This window comes from Anolis sagrei, chromosome 4 (assembly GCF_037176765.1).
Source record: "Anolis sagrei isolate rAnoSag1 chromosome 4, rAnoSag1.mat, whole genome shotgun sequence".
Lineage (NCBI taxonomy): Eukaryota > Metazoa > Chordata > Lepidosauria > Squamata > Dactyloidae > Anolis > Anolis sagrei.
The window spans coordinates 88,526,128-88,553,510 of NC_090024.1; the positions used below are offsets into that span (position 1 = coordinate 88,526,128).

Below are 27,383 nucleotides of genomic sequence, written 5' to 3' on the forward strand. Positions count from 1 at the left end.
TCATTGCTGAACTCCATCCTGGGTTTTGCTGCCAGTTTACCTCCAGCTAACTCTATAAAGAGTTCATACTATAACCATTGTTTAGATCAAGAATGTACTTCAGCAGAGTGAAAAAATGATAAAGGATTGCCCTTTAATTTCTGACAACTCCTTTGTTAGCCATCCAAAGTTATGGAAGCGCAGAATATAGATAAAACAATATCCAAATTATAGAGAAAATAAAGACTCCCTGTTCTATTCCCAATTACAGGTGACTATATCTAGAGACAGTTGTACAAATTGGAACCTGTTACTAAATTGGGCAGTAAAATGATTCTGCTGAGCTGAAATCATTTGCAGGACTCAGCTGAGAAACTCAAAGCAGCTGGAAAAATCTTATAACTGGCTGTACAGCAGCTTGCAGTAAAATACAGTGTAAATAAGGGGTATTGAAGCTAAATTGGATTTGTGTGAAGCACAATTGATTTTGAAGGGGGTGTAAGGGAATGAACGAATGATGAGAAATTAAATTAGCTCAGTCAGGAATGTAAAGATACACTGAAAAATGCCTGTCCTAGTCTGAACTTTGTAATGCAGCAGAAATCTTTAGGTTACCAGACATTGCTGAGATCAGTGTTGTGCCCTAGTTAAAATATCAAAACTTGGAAGACTGTCTTCATAAGACATTTAAAAGACCGCTTTATTGTCAATAAACATGTATTTCTCTCAAATGACCTTAATATTTCCAAAGTATTATCATGAAATCATAGAATCATAGAATCAAAGAGTTGGAAGAGACCTCATGGGCCATCCAGTCCAACCCCCTGCCAAGAAGCAGGAATATTGCATTCAAATCACCCCTGACAAATGGCCATCCAGCCTCTGCTTAAAAGCTTCCAAAGAAGGAGCCTCCACCACACTCCGGGGCAGAGAGTTTCACTGCTGAACGGCTCTCACAGTCAGGAAGTTCTTCCTAATGTTCAGATGGAATCTCCTCTCTTGTAGTTTGAAGCCATTGTTCCGTGTCCTAGTCTCCAAGGAAGCAGAAAACAAGCTTGCTCCCTCCTCCCTGTGGCTTCTTCTCACATATCATATCTCCTCTCAGCCTTCTCTTCTTCAGGCTAAACATGCCCAGTTCCCTAAGCCGCTCCTCAGAGAGCTTGTTCTCCAGACCCTTGATCATTTTAGTCGCCCTCCTCTGGACACATTCCAGCTTGTCAATATCTCTCTTGAATTGTGGTGCCCAGAATTGGACACAATATTCCAGATGTGGTCTAACCAAAGCAGAATAGAGGAGTAGCATTACTTCCTTAGATCTAGACACTATGCTCCTATTGATGCAGGCCAAAATCCCATTGGCTTTTTTTGCCGCCACATCACATTGTTGGCTCATGTTTAACTTGTTGTCCACGAGGACTCCAAGATCTTTTTCACACGTACTGCTCTCGAGCCAGGCGTCACCCATTCTGTATCTTTGCATTTCATTTTTTCTGCCAAAGTGGAGTATCTTACATTTGTCACTGTTGAACTTCATTTTGTTAGTTTTGGCCCATCTCTCTAATCTGTCAAGATCGTTGTGTTTAAATGTACATTTAAACACAAGGACAGAAGTTATGCTGATTAAAGTATTTTATATTAGGTCCTTATAAACATGCCTTTTGACGTATCTGTCAAGATATCCTGCTGAAATATGGAAAACCATTACACATTACATTTTGAAGACAACATTACTACAATAGATTAATGTATTATAATAATATTTTGCATCTTCTCCCTAAATATTAGTATTATTTCCATATTTAATATTACTTCAAACACCAAATAGACACTAAATAACCAGTTACAATAAATGAGGAAAGAGGAAAAACACTGGTTTTTGTCGTCCCAAGAGAAGAGTCAATATTTTAATATGACCTAAGATATTTGACACCAGAGAAGTTGGCAGAAATGTACAAAGGGATTAACAATTTATGTTGGAAGCATGGACAACAAAAGTGAACGTTTTACTTTATGTGGTGGACTTGTGATAAGGCAAATATTTTGGAAAGGATATATTGTTTAATCAAAGACTTATTTAAGAGAGACCTTTAACTGAAAGCAGAGTTATTTCTATTGTGAATATTAGATGAACAAATGGAGAATCATCATTTGAGTGCTAAAATACATGATTACTTTAGCAAGAAGCATAATGAAATAGAACAATATGGACATACCACCTCAAGGAAACCAGATGATAGATGATTTAAGAATGAATTTTAAAAGCGTGTCCTTTGTTTAATCCCTGTTTTGTGTATTTTAATATGTATTTTATATAAATGAATTTTAATATGTATTTTTTATAGAAATGCATTTTAATATATGTTTTTGTGGTATTTTTATAATGTTATTTGTTTTAATTATTATGTAACCTGCCTTAAGCAACAAGGAGAGTTGGGTAAGAATTATTATTATTATTGTTGTTGTTGTTGTTGTTAGAAAATATTAATCAAGGCTTTGAGAATTAGTAGTCCAGATTAAATAGTAGAAGTGTGAAATATTTTGAATACGGGGTGTCATCATGTGTGTGTGTGTGTGAGTGTATAGTTTTGGAATATACATAAATATTTTTAATATCTTAGTCAAATTATACACACACACACACACACACACACATATATATATACACACGCATATACATATATACATACACACTCACCAAAACAACATATATACACCATTTCTACCATCATCATCATCATCACATCCTCCTCCTCCATCTCGACCATCAAGCATCATTATAATTGTTGTCATCACCTTCAGCATCATGTCCCAAGAATGATCACCATCTACACTTCTCAGGCTATCTGATGCGGAAGACTGGCAGTAATTTTCCTGCAGTAGGCTAAGGACTGAATCATTTTTGTCCATTGGCTACAACTGTTCATATCCTATCCATTCAGAAGGCACTAGCAGCAAATAGTTCAGGGACTGGCATTCATTCAGGACCACCACTTTTAAGTGTCACTGGACTATGTGTACAACTTTAAGTCACTTCTCAAGCTATGGAGACCCTACGTACTTTATAGGCTTGTCTTAGGCAAGACATACTCAAAAGATGGTTTTCCAGTTCCTTCCTTTGAAATATAGCCTACACCACCTAGTATTGGTTGGAAGCTTCACACCCAAGTACTAAACAGAGTTGACCCAGTTTCACAAGATCAAAAGGGAATCTATTATCTTTAAGATACTATTAATTAATTCAAGTGACTATCATGCATGAAAAACAAAATGTCTAAGAAGATTAGGGCCAATTCCCCACTTACAAAAAGCAAATTCAGTCCATGAAGCTGTCCTATATCCTTGTCCACTCATAATAACAGATTCCATACAACCACTTAATGAAATCTTGAAAAAATAGCTCAAGACCTCATCAAATCTACTTACATTATTTATCTTTTGTTTTGGTATTTTAATTAAAAGACATATTATTTCTGTCTAGTGCCCTTGGGAACTATAGTTAGTTGTCTTGATCAGGAAGTATGGTGTCTGGGAAGGGAGGGCCTCCAACAGAGGAAAGAGGGAAACAGAAAAGCAGAATGGGGCATAGGAAGTATTATAAAGAACCAGACCACCCAGGAGAAAATAAAAATATTACAAAGAAAAAGGTTTTGAGCATGTACAGCGGCTAATTATCCAGTTTTAACTGTTTCTTCTACACACATGAAGAATTTAATTTACTTTCCATTTACAAAAGTTTTCTTAGTTAAAACTAAATTTATAACTTTTAACACAGATATGTACCAGGAGAGCACCATCTTATAGTTATTAAGATTGTTGGCTTAAAAGTGGTGCACTACTAGTACACCAGACGAATAACTGGATTCTGCAAATTCTAGATTTATACAGAGCATATGACAATTTTTGAAATTGGCAAATGGAAAATGATACAGTGATGTGAAAAACCATACCAATACAGCCAGCCCCCAAGTCACGAACAAGATATGTTCTGTAGGTTTGTTCTTAAGTTGAATTTGTATGTATGTCGGAATCAGTACATTTCTAAGTGTTACTCCAGCCATATATATATAGGAACAGAAAGTGCAGTGAAATCTTCTGAACAGGGGCACAGACAACAAAGGAAACACCACGGGGTGCTTACTCTTCCCTATGACATCCAAGTCCCATATATATGCAGTATATGTGTGTGTGTGTGTGTGTGTATTGTCTGTATCCCTGTTCTGAAGATTTCACTGCACTTTCTGTTCCTGTGATAACTGGATTTTGAAAAAAAGTGGCTTGTTGTGGAAACAAGTCTTGGTGATAAAGCCTCAGTGGAAACATTTTTTGCCATTATTATTCTTTCAGGGGTGGATTTCCCTCCATAGGAGTAGATTTCTCTCACTTCTGATGTCTCCCCCTCTTTCGTTTGTAGTGATCTCATCACACTAGAGAATGAATCCACTTTAAATCCCATTTCTGGCTCCTGCAGAATTCTGGGGTTTAATAACCTCACTAAACTACAAACTCCAGTATTCTGCAGGAAGCAGAAACTGGATTTTAAGTGGATTCATTCTCTAGTGTGATGAAGTAGTAAGTTGGACATTTGTAACTCGAGGACTACCTGTATATCATCTGCATTGGAAGTAAAATTTGTTGCTAAGATGGTGAAAACACAACAATAACGTTACCAATGTATAAAAAAGCATAAGCATAATGCCAGAGATCTCAAAGCATCAAGTAGGGTGTACATGTGGTAGGTGTAGGATTCTGTTTCTTAAGGAAACAGGGTTCAAGGGGATTAGTTATAGATTAATCACAACTGGTCATATCAAATGAATTATACAGAACAATAAACAGACAATCTAGTCTTTTCTTCATTGTTTTCTAACATTATTTTAATTTATGACCATTCAAAAGAGTAGTAAGTGCTCTGTTTCCAAACATTTTCTCTCAGTTTCACAACTTCAATTTGTTGGTTTTACAATTATTGAATCATAGTTAGGTGTTAGAATCATAGATTTGGACACCACAACTGACAATGTGTAATAGCAGTGTGAGGGGAGAACAACAAAAACATCATATCAGGCTATAAAGACTAGCCATCATCAACTCTAATGTCAGATAAAGCCTCTCGCTTCACTGGTATACTTGATCACACTAAGAAGGTTATCAACATGTGGGAACCTTTGGGATACCATATTTCACCACTACTCCACAAAGCGTCTATGGCAAATACTGCTGTCATGAAAAAGCTATTATTACACTATTATCATTCTATATTAAGTACCTCTAGAACATTTTCTGTTAAACTATATTACTTTATTAGAAACACAGAAGTCCTGAATACGAGACCTGAGTATGGTCTCAAAAGAGATATTAAGTAATTTAAGAATTTCACTTGCAATGGACAAATTTTAAGAGCAACATATTACTAAAATAATAAAATATTTGTTCAATTACATTTTCAATTTGAAGTTTTCAATTCTTTAATAAACCTACCACATACAAAAACCTATGCTCTCTATGAGCATAAATTTATACAGGGTTTTTGTTTGTTTATTCATTACAAGGACTTAGATCTGTTCTTAATTTTGTAGAGATAGTTATTTGTAATCTAAAAATTAAAAAATGGATGCATATCTTGAAAAGCAATATGTAAATAAATATGCCACAACAGGCAATTCCATTATGAGTCCCAGATATCTTAGCTGAATTATTTTAATCTCAATGAAGTTTAGGAGTATAATGCAAAACAGGCATCAAGCACAAACTGCCAAGATGAGGGGGAGAGTGCCACAGAAGTGCAGAAGTTTATTCGTTATGTCAGCTTTCTCCTCCCCATTGATTAATGTAGCTCTTAACAATTATGTTTGCTTCTGCTGCTGTTTCTGTTTCAGTTCTACTTACACACACAGATACTCGCACTCCCCTTTCCCCACTAAAAACTGCAATATAGAGCTTGTCTTGTTTTCTAACTAGCTAGCTGTTGCAAAAATCCGAGAACGTACTTTATTCGCTTTTCTCCCACCTTTCCTCCCTCCGAGTCTTATCCTCCTCCATATACTTGGGTGGGCAGATTCACGGGAAGCATTGGTTTTTAGTATGGCCACCACCAAGCTTTTTGCTACTCTCCTGAAGCACATCTGGGCTTTATATCAGCCCTTTAATTAATCCTCAGTGAAAGCCAAGCTATGACATTTTGACTGGGCAGGCTCCAGTTTTGGACAGGTCTTGATTTATTGCGACTGAGTCTCAACCAACTTTGATTTATTTCAGCTTTGGGGAGAAGGGCAAGCATGGAACAGAAAAAGCACTGTTGGCTGTAGAGCACATGAGGCATAGAAAGGACCTCCAAATGTCTGTGGCACAAATGATGAACAGTTCAGACAACTGCAATAAACAACAATGTGCAGTTAAAAAACACCCTCCAATAAACCTAAGAGCATGAATTAGTGAAAGAGCCCAAGACAATGGTATTAAAACAATGCGGCATACATTTAGCAAAGTTCAAGCTATTTGCCAGAAGTGCCAACGAAGGAAATCCGTGTCTTATCTCAAAGAAAACAATAAATCCCTAGTCACTCATTTGAGTTAATTGTGGCTATCATCTGTATTCAGCAAAATGCAGAAAGGGAGAATTGATGCTTTTCCCAATGAGGTGCTTTTGTTATAGAGGATGTTCTATTGTCTGCCAATCTAAGCTAGATGGATGTCTTCCTAAATAAGGTCTTCCTTCATCCCAATCAAAATCTCTTTTGATGATTAAGCAAAGAAGCAACGTGCCAAGTCTGGAGTGTAAGAAAAGCTCAAGTGTTCACCTTAAAAAGTAACTATGATATCAAGTATTAAACATTCAAACCAACCTATATACAGGATCCATTTTTTAAAGACAGCTACAATATATTTTTCTAAATGTAAAATATTCTTAACATCATAGGATGCTTTTTTTATCAAGTATGAAGCCTTCTCAAGCTACTCCACACAAAAACATTACAAATGATTAAGAAAGAAAAGCCAATGTTAACAACAAAACAAAGATCCCAACCAGAAAACAGTGAAAACCAGAACAAAACATTTAACAATCTTAAATCACCCAAATAAAACTGAAGAATACGACAGAGAAAATAAATGAGTCTTCAGGGCTCTCTGAAAGGTCTGACATGGTAAGACATAATGGATCTCAAGGGATAACACTTTTGGAGACACTGGGCAACCGTAGAAAGTACCCTCTCCCTCGAACTCCCCAACCAACGTCCCAGATGCAAACAAGGGAGAACAGTCTCTGTTGCTGACTAAACAGTGCAGAAGACTGGTGAGTGAAGCAAGCCAGACACAATCCAAAGTCAAAAGCAACACTTTAAATTGAGCTTGGAAATGCACAAGCAACCTGTAAAAGTGGTGTGCCAGCCTCCGTTGGTAAAAGAGGTGGAGAGCAGGATATTTCAAAGGCTGCCCCCTCTCAAAGGAGTCTGTCTGATGTTTAAGCTACTCAAAAGAAGCCTGATTGGGCGTTCCAACACCTCGTGAATTACATAATAGGGCCTTCTATGTGGCAACACTCCAATCACAAAACTCCTCAGATTGGTTTTAAAGGTTTTAAAAGACACTTTACTGTGTTCTAATATGTTTTTCCTTTTGTACCGTTTTCATTGTTTTTATCTATTCATTATCTTGGGAAGCATAACAGATAAATAAATACATATATGATAGCCATTTCCATCATTTGCATTTTTTAGGACAGCAACCAAGTTGTGAATTTTCTCCTTTATGTGATTGTAGCCATAAGTCACATTGTAAACCATCAACTAAAGGTAACTGTTTTTCCACTGTGGACAAAATTTCAGTTTCTTTGTGGTCTTTCACCATAAAATCACATTCACACATTGGTTTGAGAGTTTGACAGTTTCCCTGGGATTAGCAAATGTGAAATATGGATACTGAGAACACATCTGCTTAGCCTTGCAGATGTTGAAAGGAATGGTTGGTGTGAGGGAACCTTTTGGGACCCAATAAGGTAACAGAAGAAAGACCTCCTAACCATCTTCTGAGACCAGTCTTCCAGGAAGACTTCATTGTCTGTAATTGTGAAGAGCTGTCTTTTTATCATTAGCCTTTCAAAGAAGTATAACTTACATTTTGTATTTTCCCCCATGCATGGGTATGCACTTTGCTACATCCCTAGTAAGCTGAGGACAACATCTCAAAGAATGGACTGTTTGATGAAATTCTATACCATAATAAGGTGGAGTTGTTGTTGTTTTTGTATAACAAACTTCTGTTGTTTTCATGCTCCCTCAGCAACACTAATAATCATTATGTGGCCTTCCAGATCTTGTTGGATTTAAAGTCCCAGCAGCCCTAGTCAAAATAGTCAATGATGAGAAATGTTAGGAACTGAACTCCAACAACATATGGGGAGCAATATGGTTTCCACTCCTGTGTTAGAGATCAACACAGGAATATGTGTGGTGTGCAGTTGGAGAACAAAGAGGGGCTGATGTCACAAATACCACACAGCATTAAAAAACACAATTAAAATATCTTCTGCTAAAACATATGAATGGCCAACCACAATGGCTAGCTGTTTAGAGTCTAGCAAAACAAAAAGCAAACTACGCTATTTCGAGAAAATCTTAACATTTAGTCTCAGAAGTAATGTAAAGGCAGCACTAGATGGCACTCAAGTTAACTTATGCACAATTTTCTTATTCTGCACTGTATGTAGATGAAAAAGATCAGTCTGAAGGCCCTGCATTATTGAAGAGTCAGCATAAATATGATGTTTAGAACTAGCTGATGAGTACCCGTTATCCCAAATGGTTGGGACCAGAAGTGTTTCACATTCTGGATTTTTTTTTAGGGATTCTGGAATACTTGCATATACATAATGAGATATTTTGGGGGTGGGACCTAAGTCTAAAGACAATATCAGTTTATATTCCATATAGAGTACTTCACTGGCCTAGCTGCCTGCTGCTGGCAATAGCAACACCTGCGCGGCCATAGAAACACCTCTTCAGCCCTGCGGCCTTACATCTCCTAGGTGGGGGCCCTCCATGCCCCCCACAGCCTCGTGGTGAAAGCACTTCAATGGCCTAGCTGCCCACTGCCAGCCATAGCAACACCTCTTCGGCCCCGCGGCCTTACAACTTCTGGGCAGGGGGCTTCCATGGCTGGTCCATGAGGTCACAAAGAGTCGGAAGCGATTGAACAAATAAACAACATGTAATGTGGCTTTGAATTTGCCATGGTCTGTAAGCCACCCTATGTCCCCCTAGGGGTGAGAAGGGTGGGGTATAACTATAGTACAATAATAATAATAATAATAATAATAATAATAATAATAATAACAACAACAACAACAACAACAACAGCAACAACAACAACAACAACAGACCTTATATACATCACCAGATGACATTCTATGTGCGGCATTTTAAATACATGTTTATGTGAGACAAAATATCAGATAGCAAAGGTGTCATGATCTCAGGTATTCTTGTGGAAATTTTAGAATTCTGGATAAGGAATGCTCAACCTGTATTAGAAGGAAGAAAGCATCTATAGATTGGTAGAAAGGGAGTCTTTCAGAACAAAAAAATGGAGGATGAGAGAGGGCATATTCGAGCCTCCTGTGCTATCCCAGGATAGCATACATATTGAATGTGTTGAGTAATTATTGCTGTTCCACTTCAGAAAGCACTGTGTGTTGGATTGGATTGATATCGGTACCCTCAGCAGATCATTATGTTTAGTTCTATCAGGAATGTACAACATTCATATCTGTCCACAAATTAACATAACATCTAAACACACTAGCAGTCTTGTGCGCAGTACAGTGGTGCAGTAAGCACAAACATTTCTTCTAAACATTCGAAAGCTTACAGAGTTTTAGTTTCCTGAGATTCTAGTGCTGTTGGAATGTATCCTGATGTAATGCAGTGACAGAATGGCCCCAAGGCAGGTGAATGTTTTAAATCCGCCATCTGGACCTGTAGAGCAAGCTTAAATAAAGTAATCTATACTCACTATCTGGCTGCCAATTGAACTCCTTTAAAATTAACAAATTTAAAAGAACAATAAATTATATGGTAATGATCTGCTTCCTCTCTTTTCCTTTTTTAAAAAAAAAAACACACGACCACAGGACCAAAAAAAGTGGGAACAAGAAATAATTTCTGTACCTCGTTCTATCTTTTGCAGTGATGATGTTTTTCTCTCTACTTTAGAGACAAGGATAATATGTGTGCATCATATCATAGAATCATAGAATCATAGAATCAAAGAGTTGGAAGAGACCTCATGGGCCATCCAGTCCAACCCCCTGCCAAGAAGCAGGAATATTGCATTCAAATCACCCCTGACAAATGGCCATCCAGCCTCTGCTTAAAAGCTTCCAAAGAAGGAGCCTCCACCACACTCCGGGGCAGAGAGTTCCACTGCTGAATGGCTCTCACAGTCAGGAAGTTCTTCCTAATGTTCAGATGGAATCTCCTCTCTTGTAGTTTGAAGCCATTGTTCCGCGTCCTAGTCTCCAAGGAAGCAGAAAACAAGCTTGCTCCCTCCTCCCTGTGGCTTCCTCTCACATATTTATACATGGCTATCATATCTCCTCTCAGCCTTCTCTTCTTCAGGCTAAACATGCCCAGTTCCCTAAGCCGCTCCTCATACGGCTTGTTCTCCAGACCCTTGATCATTTTAGTCGCCCTCCTCTGGACACATTCCAGCTTGTCAATATCTCTCTTGAATTGTGGTGCCCAGAATTGGACACAATATTCCAGATGTGGTCTAACCAAAGCAGAATAGAGGGGTAGCATTACTTCCTTAGATCTAGACACTATGCTCCTATTGATGCAGGCCAAAATCCCATTGGCTTTTTTTGCCGCCACATCACATTGTTGGCTCATGTTTAACTTGTTGTCCACGAGGACTCCAAGATCTTTTTCACACATACTGCTCTCGAGCCAGGCGTCCCCCATTCATATACTCCTTGCTTCATAACTTCTGTGAAATGTGATTGCTGTGCACATATACTTACCCTTTAGCAAGAAAAAAGATCTATGGAACTTTCTCCTGGTTCTTTGAAATTCATACTTTTAGTTGAGAAAACCTATATATAATGCTCTTCACCTTTTATTCTTTACAAGTACAGTATATGTCGTCCATGCAGTTATCAAAGATGTGGGAGTTTGAACTTAATCCCTTAGCAGCTCCTGAGCCTTAGATCCCAACATGGCTAAACTGTTAGATGTCATTGTTCTTTTCTACTAAAGTCTTAAGGGAACACGTGTATTGCTTAAATATAAACACAAAAAGGACAAGAGTACGGCTAGTGCTCAAAAACAAGTGAGCTAACAGGATGTGATAATTATTATATGTGCGGGTCAATGGTTGGGGAGTCAAATAGGAATTCCCCAGCACCACCTTCTGAGAGAGCCTTTCCAGGAAACAGTGCAGTCACTGAAGAACAGTACCTCCAAGTGTCACCCCAGAGAGGTGACTCAGAAGGATACCATGGTCAATAGTCATCAAGAGATCCAGCAGAACTAAAAGTCATATATTCCCCCTGTGCAGTTCCAGCGTAGGTCTTCCATCAAGGAGACCAAAATTGTTTCTGTTCCATAACCAGGTCTGAAAGCAGACTGAAATAGATCTAGACAATATGCTTCCTTTAAGAGTCCCTGGAGTTAAAAAGTCACCAGAATAGTAAGATTTAGTTACGTTTTTTGCAGAGGTCTTACTGCAGCCTCCTTCAGGTGGGTTGGAACCCTGTCTTGTTGTACAGAAGATCGATTACACGCACAAACAGGTCCTAAACCTGTAAACATGGAGGGGTTTATCAACAAGTGAATATGTCAGACATGCTGCACTATATTGTACTGGTTTAATACTGGTTTGATTAGTATATAAGCAACTAACTAGAGAATGACAAGCTACCCAACCCAACATTGCATTCATGTAGAGGCATTAAAGCTTGTACTAGTTATAAGAGTTTAACTAGATTTTAAGTGTTTGAATTGTTATATTGTGCCTGCCACTGTGCCATACAGTATTTACCTCTGATATCTGTTCAAGATTTTTACTCTAGCTGAAAAACAGATGTATATTTTTACTGTTTATTACTTGATTTTATGTGCCTAGGCATAACTAGTGTTGTTTTTTTGTTTTTGATTTTAAATGAAAGCAAAGGGCATGAAATAATTTTTTACACTGTCAAAGGTTTAGAAACACACATGCAATTCAAAATCTACTTCCAAAATTCCTGGAGAACAAAAATACTTGAAGAATTTATGGAAACACTCCCACATTGCTTCTACCTCTAAATAGAAACATAAGAACACCAAGGAGTGGTCAGGGAGAAGTAATGGGAATGTGTAAACTGTACTAGGTTTAGCATACTGGCAGTGAGATTTGTTTGGAATGCATAATTTGTGTGTGATACTTATCTATTATTATTTATAATACGGGATGCGAGGGCAGAGGAAAGCTTACCTAGCTAACAGCGATACCGCTTGGTAGCAATAACATTTCTCCACATACTTATCCTAGTAACAAGAACTGTCAGTCCCCTGAGCTAAGTTGAAAACCTGCCAAAGAAGACCAGTTGGAAAGTTCAGCTGCTCTATTGTTGGATCATTAACATTATTTGTTAGGTCAAGCCACATCCCAAAACACCTATAGCTGAAAATTCAAGTATTTGTTCTAAAACTAGAAGTGGCATATTAAGTATACCCTGTAGATTTGTGGAATGTTCTCTGACACTGAAGAAGAATCACAGTTGCTTCACATACAACTGTGAGGCTTAGCTAGTTTACTGAGTAAATTCGTACTTCATAATAATATAGAAAACACTAACAGCGTAATTGAAGGGATCCACACACTAACATTTACCCTTCTAAAATATGTAGCAAATATTTGCAGAACTCAGTGAATTTCTAGAAAAGGTAAACATTTGGACCACAAAGGATATTTATACATGATTAAAACAGGAAGAATACGGGTGAAAGAAACGAAGTGTGTGAGGACGGTAACCATACTTGGACAAATATTGAGATGCACATTTGGATGTGAACAATGTATGCCCAATGATCCTAATCCATCATTTGAGACATCCAAACAGGTCTGCTTAAAAGCATGGATATATGCTTCTCTCATTAATTGGAAGACCTCTAAATTGTAGGAGAACAATGTGCATAATGTTTAATTGATTACTTATAAATGAAAGAAAATGCAGTAGAGAAGAGGACCTTGTTCTCCAAACAGCTCGGCTATACATACTGGATGACTTGGGTGTTCAATTATAAAACAGAAGACAAAACAAACAGAAATCAAAACTGTGAATTACTTTAAATCAGTGGTTCCCAACCTTTTTTTGACCTGGGACCACTTGACCAGGGAACACTATGACCAGGGAAAACTTGACCTGGGACCACATTCCAACATAGTACCAAAAAGGATACGAATCTGGTTTTGATCAACTTTAGATTCAATTTGGTTATTTGGGGTGCTGATTCAGAAAATTGCATTGGATAGACCACATCAGCTCTAGTTTCTGATACAGAACATATGCCATCCACTAGTCGCCATCTGCTCACCCACAGAAAACCACATTTAATAATCTAGAGCTGATGTGGTAGTAGTAGGGTTGTCAGCCTCTCCCTTCCTGACATCCCCATTGTCTCGGCACTATAAGAGGGTTTCGTGAGACCAGTCGCTCTCATTGCCACATGGTTTCGAGGCAGCGGTGTAGTAATGGTGAGGCCGTGGACCATATTTTCATTCTTACGGATCCAGAACCACTGTTTTAAATGTTTTATTTCACTTATGTGAATCAAATACAAATAAAAATTGTTTCTCAGCCACAGCCTTAAAATTTGCACAATGCTGAACCAGAAAATTCTTTAAGACAGTGCAAGTAACCAAAAAACCCCTTGATAAATCACATTTATTTCATCAAATATTTTTAAAATAATGTCTATTCTTAAGTTGTAAAATGTATTAGCTTGCAAAACAGGACAATAATTTTTAATTTTTCAATCGGGTCATTTTATACTTGAAAGAAATCCAACTATTCCTACCAATTTCTAAGACCACCAGTGTAATGAGACCACTTAGAAAACCATGGGAATAGTCGTGATAATAATACACATACAGTTACTGAGGGACAGGAAACGAAACCAGATGGTTTTACCGAGGAAAGCGTTTTTGTTTTTGCTTTATAACTTCCCGCATAACCCCACAAATAGGCCAATAATTTTAAAAATGCAAAGACACTGAAAAAGATCTGCATAAACAAAGAGATGCTTGGTTTTGTTTTAAATTCCATTATTCACATTTGGGAGAGCTGCTGCAGAAAGACAACATGGTACAGTAGCTATGAAACACATGAGTATAATTTTCTTGAAGCAAAGGAGACTATTAGCAACACTTACTTGTAGACACAACTGTAGCGCTTTGTAAATGAATGCCATATGATTTGTAATAGACAGAGCTCCTACATATTATCATTAAAACCACTTTCTTGCCTCAATTATGCGCTTTCAAATACAGAACCCATTCATGTCTAAAGTAACTATAGCCTACATTCTTCTTCCTTTCCTCTCTTATTGCCAATCATTCACACATACCCTGCATACAAGAGTGGCCCCATCGAGCAATGCATAATTTTTCTTTATGTTCTGATGGAAAAAAAATGAACTTCTGCCCTGCAACTCTTTTTCATTCCTTCACATGAAAGAACTGTCCCTTCTTCCCAGGTGGCATGAAGCCAAAAGTCACATATGTAGCTATAATTATATGAATATGAAGCATGACTGATAAAACGACATCTCATCGGGCAGGAGAGGGAGAAATTTAATTCAATTTCATAGAAGAGTTCTTGTTTCTTAGAATTTGCTGGCCTATATATGGTACTCCACCTAAATCTTAGCCGGTTCTCTGCCTTCCTGCATCTATTGGCAACTTGCCTTCTTGTTTTCATGACTGTCACCTCTATGCATCCTGCATTCCTCAGACTTTAGTTTTGATCTGCAGCTTTAATTTCTTCTTGAAGTGACTTTTCTTTAATGGCTGTGAAAGTCCAAAGGACTCAAGCTTCCTGTTATCTAAATGTTTTATATGACTGGATGATGCCTCCGAAGATTTATACCAGAGAACTTTGGACATCTAAGATTTAGTTATCCATCACAATAATTAATACTAGCTGTCCTCTGCCACGCGTTGCTGTGGCCCAGTCTGTTGATCTGGAAAATAAAGGGAATGAGAAAGTTTTGGTTTCTAATATATGTAATGTCTTGATGCTTGTGGGTAAACAGTATTTCTTGTTGTTTCTTTGTCAGTGTTGATGTGGAGATTGTCTGGTTTGCCTACTCTGGAACATGCAACATATAATTGTCCTTCTTTTTGGTCCCTTTCAAATCTATGATACTATATCTCTGTGTATCTGAATCATCTATATCTATGGCTGGATGGCTCTTTGTCAGGAGGACTTTGTTTACGTTTTCTTGCCCTGATGTGGGAGTTGGATTGGATGGCTTTAAGAATTTTCTGTTGGTCACGGGGGTTCTGAGTGGGAAGTTTGCCCCGATTCTGTCGTTTGTGAAGTTCAGAATGCCCTTTGATTGTAGGTGAACTGTGAATCCCAGTGACTACAACTTCCAAATGTCAAGGTCTATTTTCCCCCAAACTCCATCTGTGTTCATATTTGGGCGTATTGAGTGCTTGTGCCAAGTTTGGTCCAGATCCATCATTGTTTGAGTCCACAGTGCTCTCTGGATGTAGGTGAACTACAACTCCCAAACTCAAGGTCAATGCCCACCAAACCCTTCCAGTATTTTCTGTTGGTCATGGGAGTTCTGTGTGCCAAGTTTGGTTCAATTCCATCGTTGATGGAGTTCAGAATGCTCTTTGATTGTAGTTGAACTATAAATCCCAGGAATGATTTCATTCATTGGTTCTTTTGTTTTTAAGGAACTCATTATGCACAGAACATTTATATATATAGATAGATAGACCTAATGTACAAATGAGTAATATTAGTTCCTGTGACATCATATGCAAAAAGAAAATTGATGAATGTGCTTAGAACAACAAATAAGTTTGTTCTAAATCTGTGGCTCCCAACCTGTGGTCTATGGACCACCAGTGGTCCGCAAGAATAAAAATATGGTCTGAGACCTCATTACTACACTGTTGCCTCGAAACCACGCAGCACCAAGAGTGGCTCGTCTCCCAAAACCCTCTTGGGATATTGGGAGGGGAGATGCTGGCTACCCATGAAATGGGAAGATGCTGACTACCACATCAGTTCTAGATTATTAAATGTGGTTTTCTGTGGCCAAGCAGATGGCAGCTACTGGATGGCATATGTTCTGCATCATAAACTCGAGCTGATGTGGTCTATCCAATGCAGTTTTTTGAATCAGAACCCCAAATAACCAAACCAAATCTAAAGTTGACCAAAAACTGATTTGTAACCCTCTTGGTACTAATGTTGGAGAGTGGCCACTGGTCAAAGTGGTCCCTGGTCAAAAAAAGGTTGGGAACCACTGTTCTGCGTTCTCCCACCTGGGACATTCCACAGATATAGAAGCCTAGTTTCCAACAGATCTCACAATCTCTGAACATGCCTGCTATAGATGTGGGCGAAATGTCAGGAGAGAATGCTTCTGGAACATGGCCATAAAGCCCAGGAAACTCACAGCAACTCAACTTGGAATAAATTGACACATCACTTATGACATTATCACATGAGGCTCCTAAAACAGGTTCTGATATCTCAAACTCATCATGTTTGGGACTGGAGTATACACCTGCCTAGCCCTCTTCTTGTCACACCAAAACTCATGGGAAGAGACTTTAAAAAGCTCAATGCATATTTAGCTTACCGAAGCTGCAAGGGACATTAGTCCTCCCAATCACTCATTCCTCATCTTTTTGCCCCCCTTTCCCCTGTGAGACTTGTAGAACTCAGAGTTCAGAGTTGCACACTTTTGTTTTCAAAATACGAAAGCACCATCCTTACTTAAAAATTACTGAAAAATGAACTCAAATTTTGCAGTTAACAGATGTCACCTATGGCTTTTATTTTGCAAAGGATGTGTGTGCAGTTTTGACTTTGAAACTTTTTTCAGGGCGGGAACCTCTGCAGAATGGTCATGCCTTGCAAGAAAAGGAAATGTTTAATTAAGAGGGGAAATTCATTAATATGAGTTAGAGTTACAAATGCTAATTTTGCTTTATGGCTATTGTTTCAGTTTCAAAAATGCTTTCCTTCAAATTTTGAGCCGAGGAAAGGAAATTAAATAGATTGCATGCATGTATGTGAAAAGACCTTGATGGAACAAGAGGGAGGAGGGTATGGGTCCATTTGAGGCACATGGCCCACTTTGTAACTTGGGATCTTTTAAACTGGAAGTACTGACCCCTAAAACACTCCTATTGTTGTCCTCCAATTCAGGAGGAAAAATGGTGAATATTAAATTTCTTTTTCTCACTTTCACAGTGATCATTACTTTTATATTATGCTAAATTACAATAGACGAGGAAACAAACACATTTTATCCATTCACAATATAGTGATGGATGGAAATTTTCTGAGCAGTAACTCAAACCTCTAAAAATGCCACATGTCCTGTATCTTTTAATTCACAGTTACAATTTTCAGGAATATTTTTAAAAGTTGTGTTATAAACATAGATAAAAAGAACAAGACCATACAAAAACGTCAACATATACATTGTGCTTCTTGACAAATTGGTACCCAGTGTTGTGGCTGCATTGAAACAGGAGATGAAAGGATATGAACTTAGATTTTTTTATATATAGCACTAACACTTTATAATAAACCCAGATACAAGAACTGTATTGTGGATTTTAATGAACAGCAATGAACTGGGCATTGTGTTGCATATAAGAATAAAATAAACTTCCCAAAACATTTACTACTAATAAAAAAGGGAAACTAGAAACAAGTGATCATGATCTATGAGAGGTCACAAATTGCCCAAAGAAAAATGAGTATGTTTTCCTACAAAGAAGGAAGCAACAGGATTACTAATAAATAAAGTGGTGATTGTCAGTCACCACCACCACACGGCAACCAGCTGAATGATTTTGGGTAAAATCAACGATTTCTCAACATACTTGATAATTGTAAAGAAATGCTACAAAACTGGCTATATCATACATATCACCAAGCATGAAAAGGTTAATGCAGATATATAAGATGCTCAGTGCTTACATAGCCACATTGTTCTTGCATGTATGTTCAAAGAAGTAGACCATGATGGAAAAATAAGAAATAAAAATATGTTGATTCCCTGAAATTCAAATATTATGGGAACAAATCCTAAGTGTTCTGGACATCAAGATTTTAATAAGGCCACATATTTGTAAACAATCTTATTAAAACTTTGGAAATGAACATGCCTTCAGCTTGATCTGTTCATGATTTTGGTATTATTGGTATTTAATTGCTGAGAAATACAACATTGGCAAAGAGTTGATAAGTACATTCTCACTGTTCCAAGTTAAATATTTGTGGGAATCTATATTATTTTGAAATAGGGTTCTCATGGGAGCATGTGAGGATATTTGTAACATGTCTTGGATTTTTTTTTTTTTTACATTATATAGGAAATGAATCACTGACTGTTAAGTGCTTGATATTGTACTAGAATTTGAACACATCTTCCAGATGTTATATTGTAGTGAATGGAAAAGGAATGAATTATCTTCAGAGAACAAAACAAGACACAGAAGATCCATATATCCACACTGCTGATATACTACCGCTTCCCCTATCCCAACAAATTGGTATTGACTGCCATCCAAAATTTAATCTGAACAGACTTACATACAGTTATGATATATACACCTGCTGGCACCCAGTTTAACAATAGAATAAGTTTGGGGTTTTAATCATTGTTATAATTAAATTATATTCAAGAAATATATTTACCAACTAGGGTTCAGAGAAAAAATTGGTTTGGTCATTTATATTTCTTAAGGTCTTGCTTACTAGGAAAGGGTGGAGATATCTTTGGAAGAGACTCGTTCCTTCCATGGAAGCAAGTCAAGATCCACTTTACTTTGACTTGGTATCATCAAAGGGAACGGGAATATCATTTTTTCCCCTTCATTTGTGCAACTTTTTATCTTTCTTTCTCCCTCTCTCCCTCCCATCCAGTTTCTCTATTACATAAATAAAACAAGATGTCTTCAAATAGCAATTCATTTCTGCTTTTCAATCTATCCTTATCTCTTCCACATATCCACCCACAAAGCTACCCATCCTCATTTTCTTTCCATTCACCCCACTTAATTTAGTATTTTTTCCAATTCTAAGTCTTAGGAGATTTCTAGCAGGGAATCAAAAAGATCCATTAGGGCAGAAACATAGCAAACCATTAGCAGATCTTCCATGCTGGGTGAGAAAGGACATACCTTAATTTTGATCAAGGTCAATCCAACATAGAAGAAAATTAGGCAAAGAAGCAACAGTATTCAGGAACATCCACAGGGTTGAAATGAAAGTGTCTTAGATTGGCACATAGCTCACAATTTGCTGATTTATGCACTAGCACATTATCTGAGCATCAAACATGATTTTTCAACCAAATTCATTAAGATAACATTACAAACATAGGCAAATAAGTACATGCATAAATACATTCAACCTATTACTATAGCAATGTCCGCTTAAATGACCTCTTTATTATGTAGCAATATGTTCTTTCTATTGTTTGGTTGAAAATGAATTCCCTACTGAAAGTCCTATATTCATATAATACATGTGTGTGTGCGCGTGTTTATATGCTTATGCGTATGTTGCATTTGGGATTTTTTTTCAACTCCAGTCAATATGCATGGTGATGTATCATGTATATTTAAAATTCAAGTGGGCAAGGATACTAAAAGCTTATCTATAGTATTGGGAAGATTCCAGGAAACTTAAAACAACACTCACAGAAATGTCTAGGGTGTTGCTGCATTCTAAAACATGTTTACCAGTCCATTAAAATTTGGAGCTGTTGTTTATTTCCATTTTACTGCAATTGCTTTTATGTGTATTCGGGGACTCCAGTAATTAACAAGGGGTCCATTATTCAAAAGAGTTAATCTATGGGAAGATGTTCAAGATGAGAATATTCAAGATGGGGTTTTAAAGATGAGAATAGTTAAGAACAATTTAAGAACAATAACAGGACAAATGTATGAAAGATCTGGAATACTACATACATCACCAGCACATGTTCCTAACAGACACCCCAGCTGAATACATACAATTTGGTGGCCACTGGCCAGCACATCTGGGAACTAATTAATATTGGTAAATAAAATGCATTCTTATTTTCAATACAGCAATGCAAAAAATAACAACAACTAGTATAAGAAGTCATGCCAGTCTCTCTCTTTTCCAAAGTCATATAGAAAGAAATGTAAACTTTAAGATCCCTCTCCCACAAATCTTCAGGTTATACATAAGAATATATCGTATGTTACTTCTGTAGACCACTGAGTGAAATCCTAGGTTTAGGAGGGGGAAAAAACAGCAGGTAATACATTTTCTCTGAAGATGCTGCAAGAAAAGCAATGTTTACAGTATACATATGACCAAAGGCATACCTCAACATAATCCTTGGCGTGACCCCAGTCTCTCTTGGCATCCAGATTGCCCAAACTGAAACATTCCAGTTGCCCAAGGTGGATCTTAGCAACAGAACGGCTAATTTTTCTAGTGACAAAATTAGCCCCTAAAACAAAGAGAGAGATAAGAAATGAGGATTAGAGACTTTCTGGTAACACTCTCATAGCTGATCTTAAGGAATACTGCTTATGATAATTTATTTCAGATTTTCCTCGTTATATCAGTCACCTACATTCTGACATCATTTATCACTATTACAAGCTAAGAAGTGCCAGCATACATGTCACATTAGCTATGTTTTCTCATGTTCAGTTTAGGCTCAAAGCCAAGAAAAATAAAATGAAATATGTATTTCTAAAAACAAAATAGAAAACAAGATGACAATGCAAACGGTAAAGAAAAAAAGCCTTTCCATATGGAAGGGATATAAAGAAGACAATACATCATTTGCAGTTGCAAACACAAAACAAAAATAATAGTTTCCTATAATTTATGATCTGAATAATCACCTGTGGAGTAAAACGTATGAAAGAACTCTAGGACTCCCAACAGAACACACACAAACACACACATTCTTTGCTAATCAGCCAGTTGAAGCTCAAACCAAAATGGATAAGCACCTGCTGAGAAACTCAGTCCAACAAAGATAATATTTTTAAGGGCTACACATTTGAAAGGGTGGTGAAAAAAGCTAACCTGGATCCTGAAAATGTGGACAATTATAGACAGGTTTCCAAATCCTGAACTTAAAGAACATGTTAACGTGCTGGTGAGCAGTGACTCTTGGGTTAAACTAATGTGATGTAGACAGATCAACTTAGGTTCATTCCTCATTCTGGAAATCGAAATATTTTGATCTACAAAGACCCTTGGTGCTTCAGAGTGCCTTATCGGTTTCAGCATGTCTTCCAACAACCCCAATTAATTCTCTTTTGTGTCATTTTTTTCTGCTGCTTTTAAATTTCTCAGTTTCTCACTCTCCTTCAATTTCCCCTCTTTCTCCCTTCACAAAGGAAGAGAACTCATGTAATTAAAAGGGAAGCATTGGGTTTACACTACTGTTCCAGCCTTGCTGCTGATACTCAGACATTCAACGTGGAAACCAACACGAAAAATGTATTGTCGAAGGCTTTCATGGCTGGAATCACTGGGTTGTTGTAGGTTTTTTTGGGCTATATAGTCATGGTCTAGAGGCCTCTAGACCATGGCCATATAGCCTGAAAAAACCAACAACCCAACAGGAAAAAGTCTATCACAGAGTATTTTAAGGTTTTATCTTTGTAAATATATACACATAAATGAAAAGGGGGCAGCAACATATCTCTAATTCCTCTTAAAGTGCATCTACAATATAGAATTAATGTAGTTTGACACCACTTTAATTGTCAAGGCTCAACACTATGCAATCATAGAGTTTTAGTGTTACAAGGTCTTCTCTGCCAAAGGGTGCTGGTGCCTCTCCAAACTACAAATCCCAGGATACCATAGCATTGAGCCATGGCAGTTAAAGCGATGCCAAACAACATTAATTCTACAGTGCAAATGCACCATTAATCATGTGCAATGCCTATCGTGAAATTTAATAGATGGATCTAGTTAGAATCCAAAATCCTTCTTCTTGAACACCTAGACAAACAACAAGGACTTTATTGTATCAATGTGAAAATGTTCCAAAAAATGATTCACTTTGCATTTCTTTGTAGTTTGCACACAAAACGCAACTGGACTTCATAGAATCACAGAATCATAGAATCAAAGAGTTGGAAGAGACCTCATGAGTCATCCAGTCCAACCCCCTGCCAAGAAGCAGGAATATTGCATTCAAATCACCCCTGACAGATGGCCATCCAGCCTCTGTTTAAAAGCTTCCAAAGAAGGAGCCTCCACCACACTCTGGGGCAGAGAGTTCCACTGCTGAACAGCTCTCACAGTCAGGAAGTTCTTCCTCATGTTCAGATGGAATCTCCTTTCTTGTAGTGTGAAGCCATTGTTCCGGGTCCTAGTCTCCATGGAAGCAGAAAACAAGCTTGCTCCCTCCTCCCTGTGACTTCCTCTCACACATTTATACATGGCTATCATGTCTCCTGTCAGCGTTCTCTTCTTCAGGTTAAACATGCCCAGCTCCTTAAGCCGCTCCTCATAGGGCTTGTTCTCCAGACCCTTGATCATTTTAGTCGCCCTCCTCTGGACACATTCCAGCTTGTCAATATCTCTCTTGAATTGTGGTGCCCAGAATTGGACACAATATTCCAGGTGTGGTCTAACCAAAGCGGAATAGAGGGGTAGCATTACTTCCCTAGATCTAGACACTATGCTCCTATTGATGCAGGCCAAAATCCCATTGGCTTTTTTTGCCGCCACATCACATTGTTGGCTCATGTTTAACTTGTCCATGAGGACTCCAAGATATTTTTCACACGTACTGCTCTTGAGCCAGGCATTGTCCCCCATTCTGTATCTTTGCATTTCGGTTTTTCTGCCTAAGTGGAGTATCTTGCATTTGTCACTGTTGAACTTCATTTTGTTAGTTTCATGTTTAGCATACTGCATTGTTAATCATTGATTTCTCATGTAGTGATACAAAAGTTATAAAAGAAAATTTTGCCACACATAATTGAATTTGTTTTCAAAAGTCACTCGATCTACACCCACACACACATGAAAAAGGAAAGGAAAGGAAAATGAGTTATGGTGGAATTACATTGCTGACTAGAGTAGAATATTATGTAACCATCAAAACTATCAAAATGTATCAAATCGCTTCGGTACAGGGCTTAGAAAATTGCATTTTATAGCAAAAGAATGCACATCCTCAACATACTTTTTTCAATTCCTGTAAAATTTGTTCCAACGGACTTGGTACCTTTTGAGTAAGTAAGTAAGTAAGGTACCTTTTGAAAACAAACTCAGTGATTGAATTCTATTAATTGCTGTGATCACAACCTGGGAACTGGGTTTCCAAAACTACAGATATTTTCAACATATATAGGGTTTTCATTATAACCTACTAGGAAATTCTTCACACCTGTTTTTAAGCATCCCACTATCATTCTTGACATTTTGGAAAATGTCGCACTGCAAAAACAGGCATGGTTTCCAGGAACGCACCCCACCCTCCCATCCCCGGCACTAAGAAAGTAAAAATATACAACCTTGGATTTACAAATGTAAGAACTTAGCATGTGAAGCTAATAGCTTTCAGCACCTATACATTGTATGAGTAATTAGACCTGTAATCATCGTGTGGATTTTAGTGAGCTTTGGTGCCTTGACCTACTAGGCTCAATCAAGAAAACTTCCATTCTTCAATGATTACCTCTTAAGGGAATGTTAAAACTGTTTGGGAAAGTGGCTTCCAGCTTCCAGTTCCATATGCTACTGAAGAACTGCTAGTTATAAAAAGAAGACGGATAGCCTCTCCTTTTTTCCGTCTAGATACTAACCATGGGAATTAACAATCATTGTAATGCCTTTAAAGAGCTTAGGTGTATAAAATATATTCACTTTCTGTATCACTGCATTTCATTTTTTCCAGCCTAAGTGGAGCATCTTGCACTTGTCGCTGCTGAACTTTATTTTGTTAGTTTTGGCCCATCCCTCTAATCTGTTAAGACCATTTTGAATTCTGCTTCTGTCTTCTAGAGTATTAGCTATCCCTCCCAGAGATTGTATGTTATAAAATGTAGTTTCATAAATTTTGTTTCCATTTCAAATACAATTAGAACCTTTTATGAACCAGATCTTCGCTACTAAGCATTTGTTGGTATAAGTCCAACAGACTTGTTGTTGTTGTTCATACGTTCAGTCGTCTCCGACTCTTCGTGACCTCATGGACCAGCCTACGCCAGAGCTCCCTGTCGGCCGTTACCACCCCCAGCTCCCTCAAGGTCAGTCCAGTCACTTCAAGGATGCCATCCATCCATCTTGCCCTTGGTCGGCCCCTCTTCCTTTTGCCTTCCACTTTCCCCAGCATAATTCCCAACAGACTTAGTTGAACTCATTTAACTGATATCAAGGCTTACTTGTTTAGAGACCAAATGCATCTAAAGGAAATGATAAAAACAAAGCACTCAGATAGAATATTAAATATTCTTAGCGAAATATGAGTTCAAAGTTATTATCATGAAATTATTATTAGAAAGCTGGAGCCCAGTTCTTCCGTCTCTGAGCCCAGATGACATTCCAAACTGAAATGGTGACAAGTCAGAATTTATGTTTTATGATTTCATAATGTAAAATATTTTTGCCTTTTAAAATGGATTCCTATAATAATTATAACATATGGACATGAGTAACAACTGATTTCTCCCGCTTGCTGATAAAGACTAAATTGTCTAATAGGTAATGGCTGCTGAAGTTTCCTCTTCTTGCTTGCTTCAGAACCACATTAAAGGGTGTTCATGTTATCAGTGTGAACTGTGTGTATCACACACAACATAAACTAATATTTGTGGGCCTTTCTAGGTACTCCAGACCACTCCTGTGATATGCTTCTGGCCCAAGTGTAGTCAAAATATAGAGTTAGTCATTATCCATGGTTCTATTTGTTGAATCTGTATAATGTTTTAAATGGATTTTATTGTTTTAATTGTAATTTTATTGGTGTATATGTTGATAGCATCATCAGATGCTTATGTAAGGCCGCCCTGAGTCCTCTTGTGGGGAGAAGGGTGGGATAGAAATGTAATAAATAAATAAATAAATAAATAAATAAATAAATTCAGGTATCTACTGGGGGTCTCAGAATATATCTCCCATGGATACAAGGGTTTTACTATTCAAATCAAATGCTGTAGGGAATCATCTGTTGTGAGTGAAGTATCATGACAGTTCTAGACTCCTGCTAGATATGTAATATTATGTGAGCCTGAAACTCTTGGGCGAGAGTCTCCTCTAGTGAGACTTGAGACAGGCTTTAAATATAGATCAGTCTCACAGGTACCAAGCAGTCTTGATCCAGTCTGGCAACAAAGAGGGTTATCGTATATTGCCTTTTTAGAAGTCCAGTATTCATAGGGCAGAAGGAGGGATCTACTCTACGCAGCTTTGATCACTTCACCAGGTCATAAAGATTTGTTTATTTATCATGTTAGAAGCAAATTGAGAATACAGTTTTAATGTATAGAAAAACCACAAACAAAGTTAAAAACTTGGCATTATACTAAATTTCCTTTGACCAGAAGCCACATCCAGTGTTTTAACATGGTGAGATGTATTCCACACTGGGTATTTGGTTGTGATTCCCAGGCTGTGCCAGTCGGCTTTTATATGATATTATTTCTAGCGCCCACTTTTTGCTTGATAGTCAGGCAGTGCTTTTTCTAAGTCAGAGCATGGTCCAGAGTAACTCCCAGGTATTTGGGTGTGTTCCAGTGCTCCAGTGGGATTCCTGGTCATAAAGATAATTATATGCCACATCAAGACTTTAATGGCCAGTTTGGATATATAGGTTCTACTGCAGATCATGAATGCTTGCAGTGGTCCTGGTATAATCAGAATGGAAAAGGCAATACAAACAATCTTCATCACCATATACTTACCAAGACAAATCCCAGAGTAGGGAGGTAGATGAGGGAAAATGTGTCTTTGACCAAAAAGATACTTTCTGTAGTCCACTACCTGCTACTTGTATTTAGAAGGGATGCCGATCCAGAACACACTTCTAAACTTGCTACAAAGCAGGGGATTCTTAAATAAATATATCTGAATTACAATGTCAGTCTCTAGTATTCATCTGCCATTGATATGGTAGCCTTCACAGAGAACTCTTTACAGTTTTTATTATTCTAAGACTGGTGACAATCAAGAAGCTATGCAAAGCCAATTTATATAACTTATTATACAAAGCTGCTTTTATACAAAGAAATTGTTGGCAGGTAGCCATGTCAGAGAAAGAAAAGCATAGTTATGAACTGTCTGTAGTTTGAACGTTTCTGTTGTTCTCATTATTTTAAAGCAGGAAAGCCTCTTAAAGTCTTTTGATCCAAGCTATCATTTGTCAGGGAATGGGGACAAGACAAATGACCGTAAAGCAACGCAATTGGATTTTCTACCTCTACAATGTCTTACTTGACTCTCATGACACAATCTTTTCTCTATTATTCATTCTTGCCATGTTAGAGTAAACGTATGGGTTATCCAGAAACAGATGAAGGCAATCAGTCTCTTATAAATGATACCTTTTCACAAAAAGAAAACAAATAGCTCTATCTTCATTATAATAATTGTTTCTAATATTTCACTGATACTTTAAATAGTTTATGCAACATTTAACAAAGGTCAGGCTCAGAGAGCAATACTTATTAAAGATTAAAGAAAAGATGGTCATATGTGTGTTTTAATAAACATTGTCATAACTTCAAGAAGAATATGGAGCAAAAGTGAGCATGAGTGACAGAAGTGCCTCTTCTTTTCTCAGGAAGAATTTACATGATGAGGTATATATGAGAAGGGAGAATTGCCCCTTTCCTAATTCCACTAATAGAAAGTTTTTCAACTTCTACTATAATTATTTGTTGCAGAAAATTCTGACTTTACTGCAAAAGATGCTCCTACTTTGTTGTCCAAGGATCTCTGTGGGACATTTTCAGAATGGTAACTGCCATTTTGGGTGCTTGAAGTGGATCAGAATGGCAGTGGTCATGTTAAGAAAGAAGTACAGCATACGTCTCTCTCCAGGGAGACTATTTTTAATAGGGGAAGATAGGCATTTACTATAAGTCACCTCAAGCACCCCAAATGGAAGGTGCACCACATTCTTCAGGTGCCTTCACAT

The 27,383-nt window shown here is 37.6% G+C and overlaps 1 protein-coding gene across 1 annotated transcript in view; it reads right to left on the reverse strand.

The window, feature by feature from the left end:
• GMDS (GDP-mannose 4,6-dehydratase) overlaps positions 1-27,383 on the reverse strand; it is a 335,902-nt gene that overhangs the window by 219,866 nt on the left and 88,653 nt on the right. Inside the window, exon 7 of the mRNA XM_060774739.2 lies at positions 20,587-20,714. Coding sequence (XP_060630722.1) covers positions 20,587-20,714 — 128 coding nt within the window. The remainder of the gene's footprint in view (positions 1-20,586; positions 20,715-27,383) is intronic.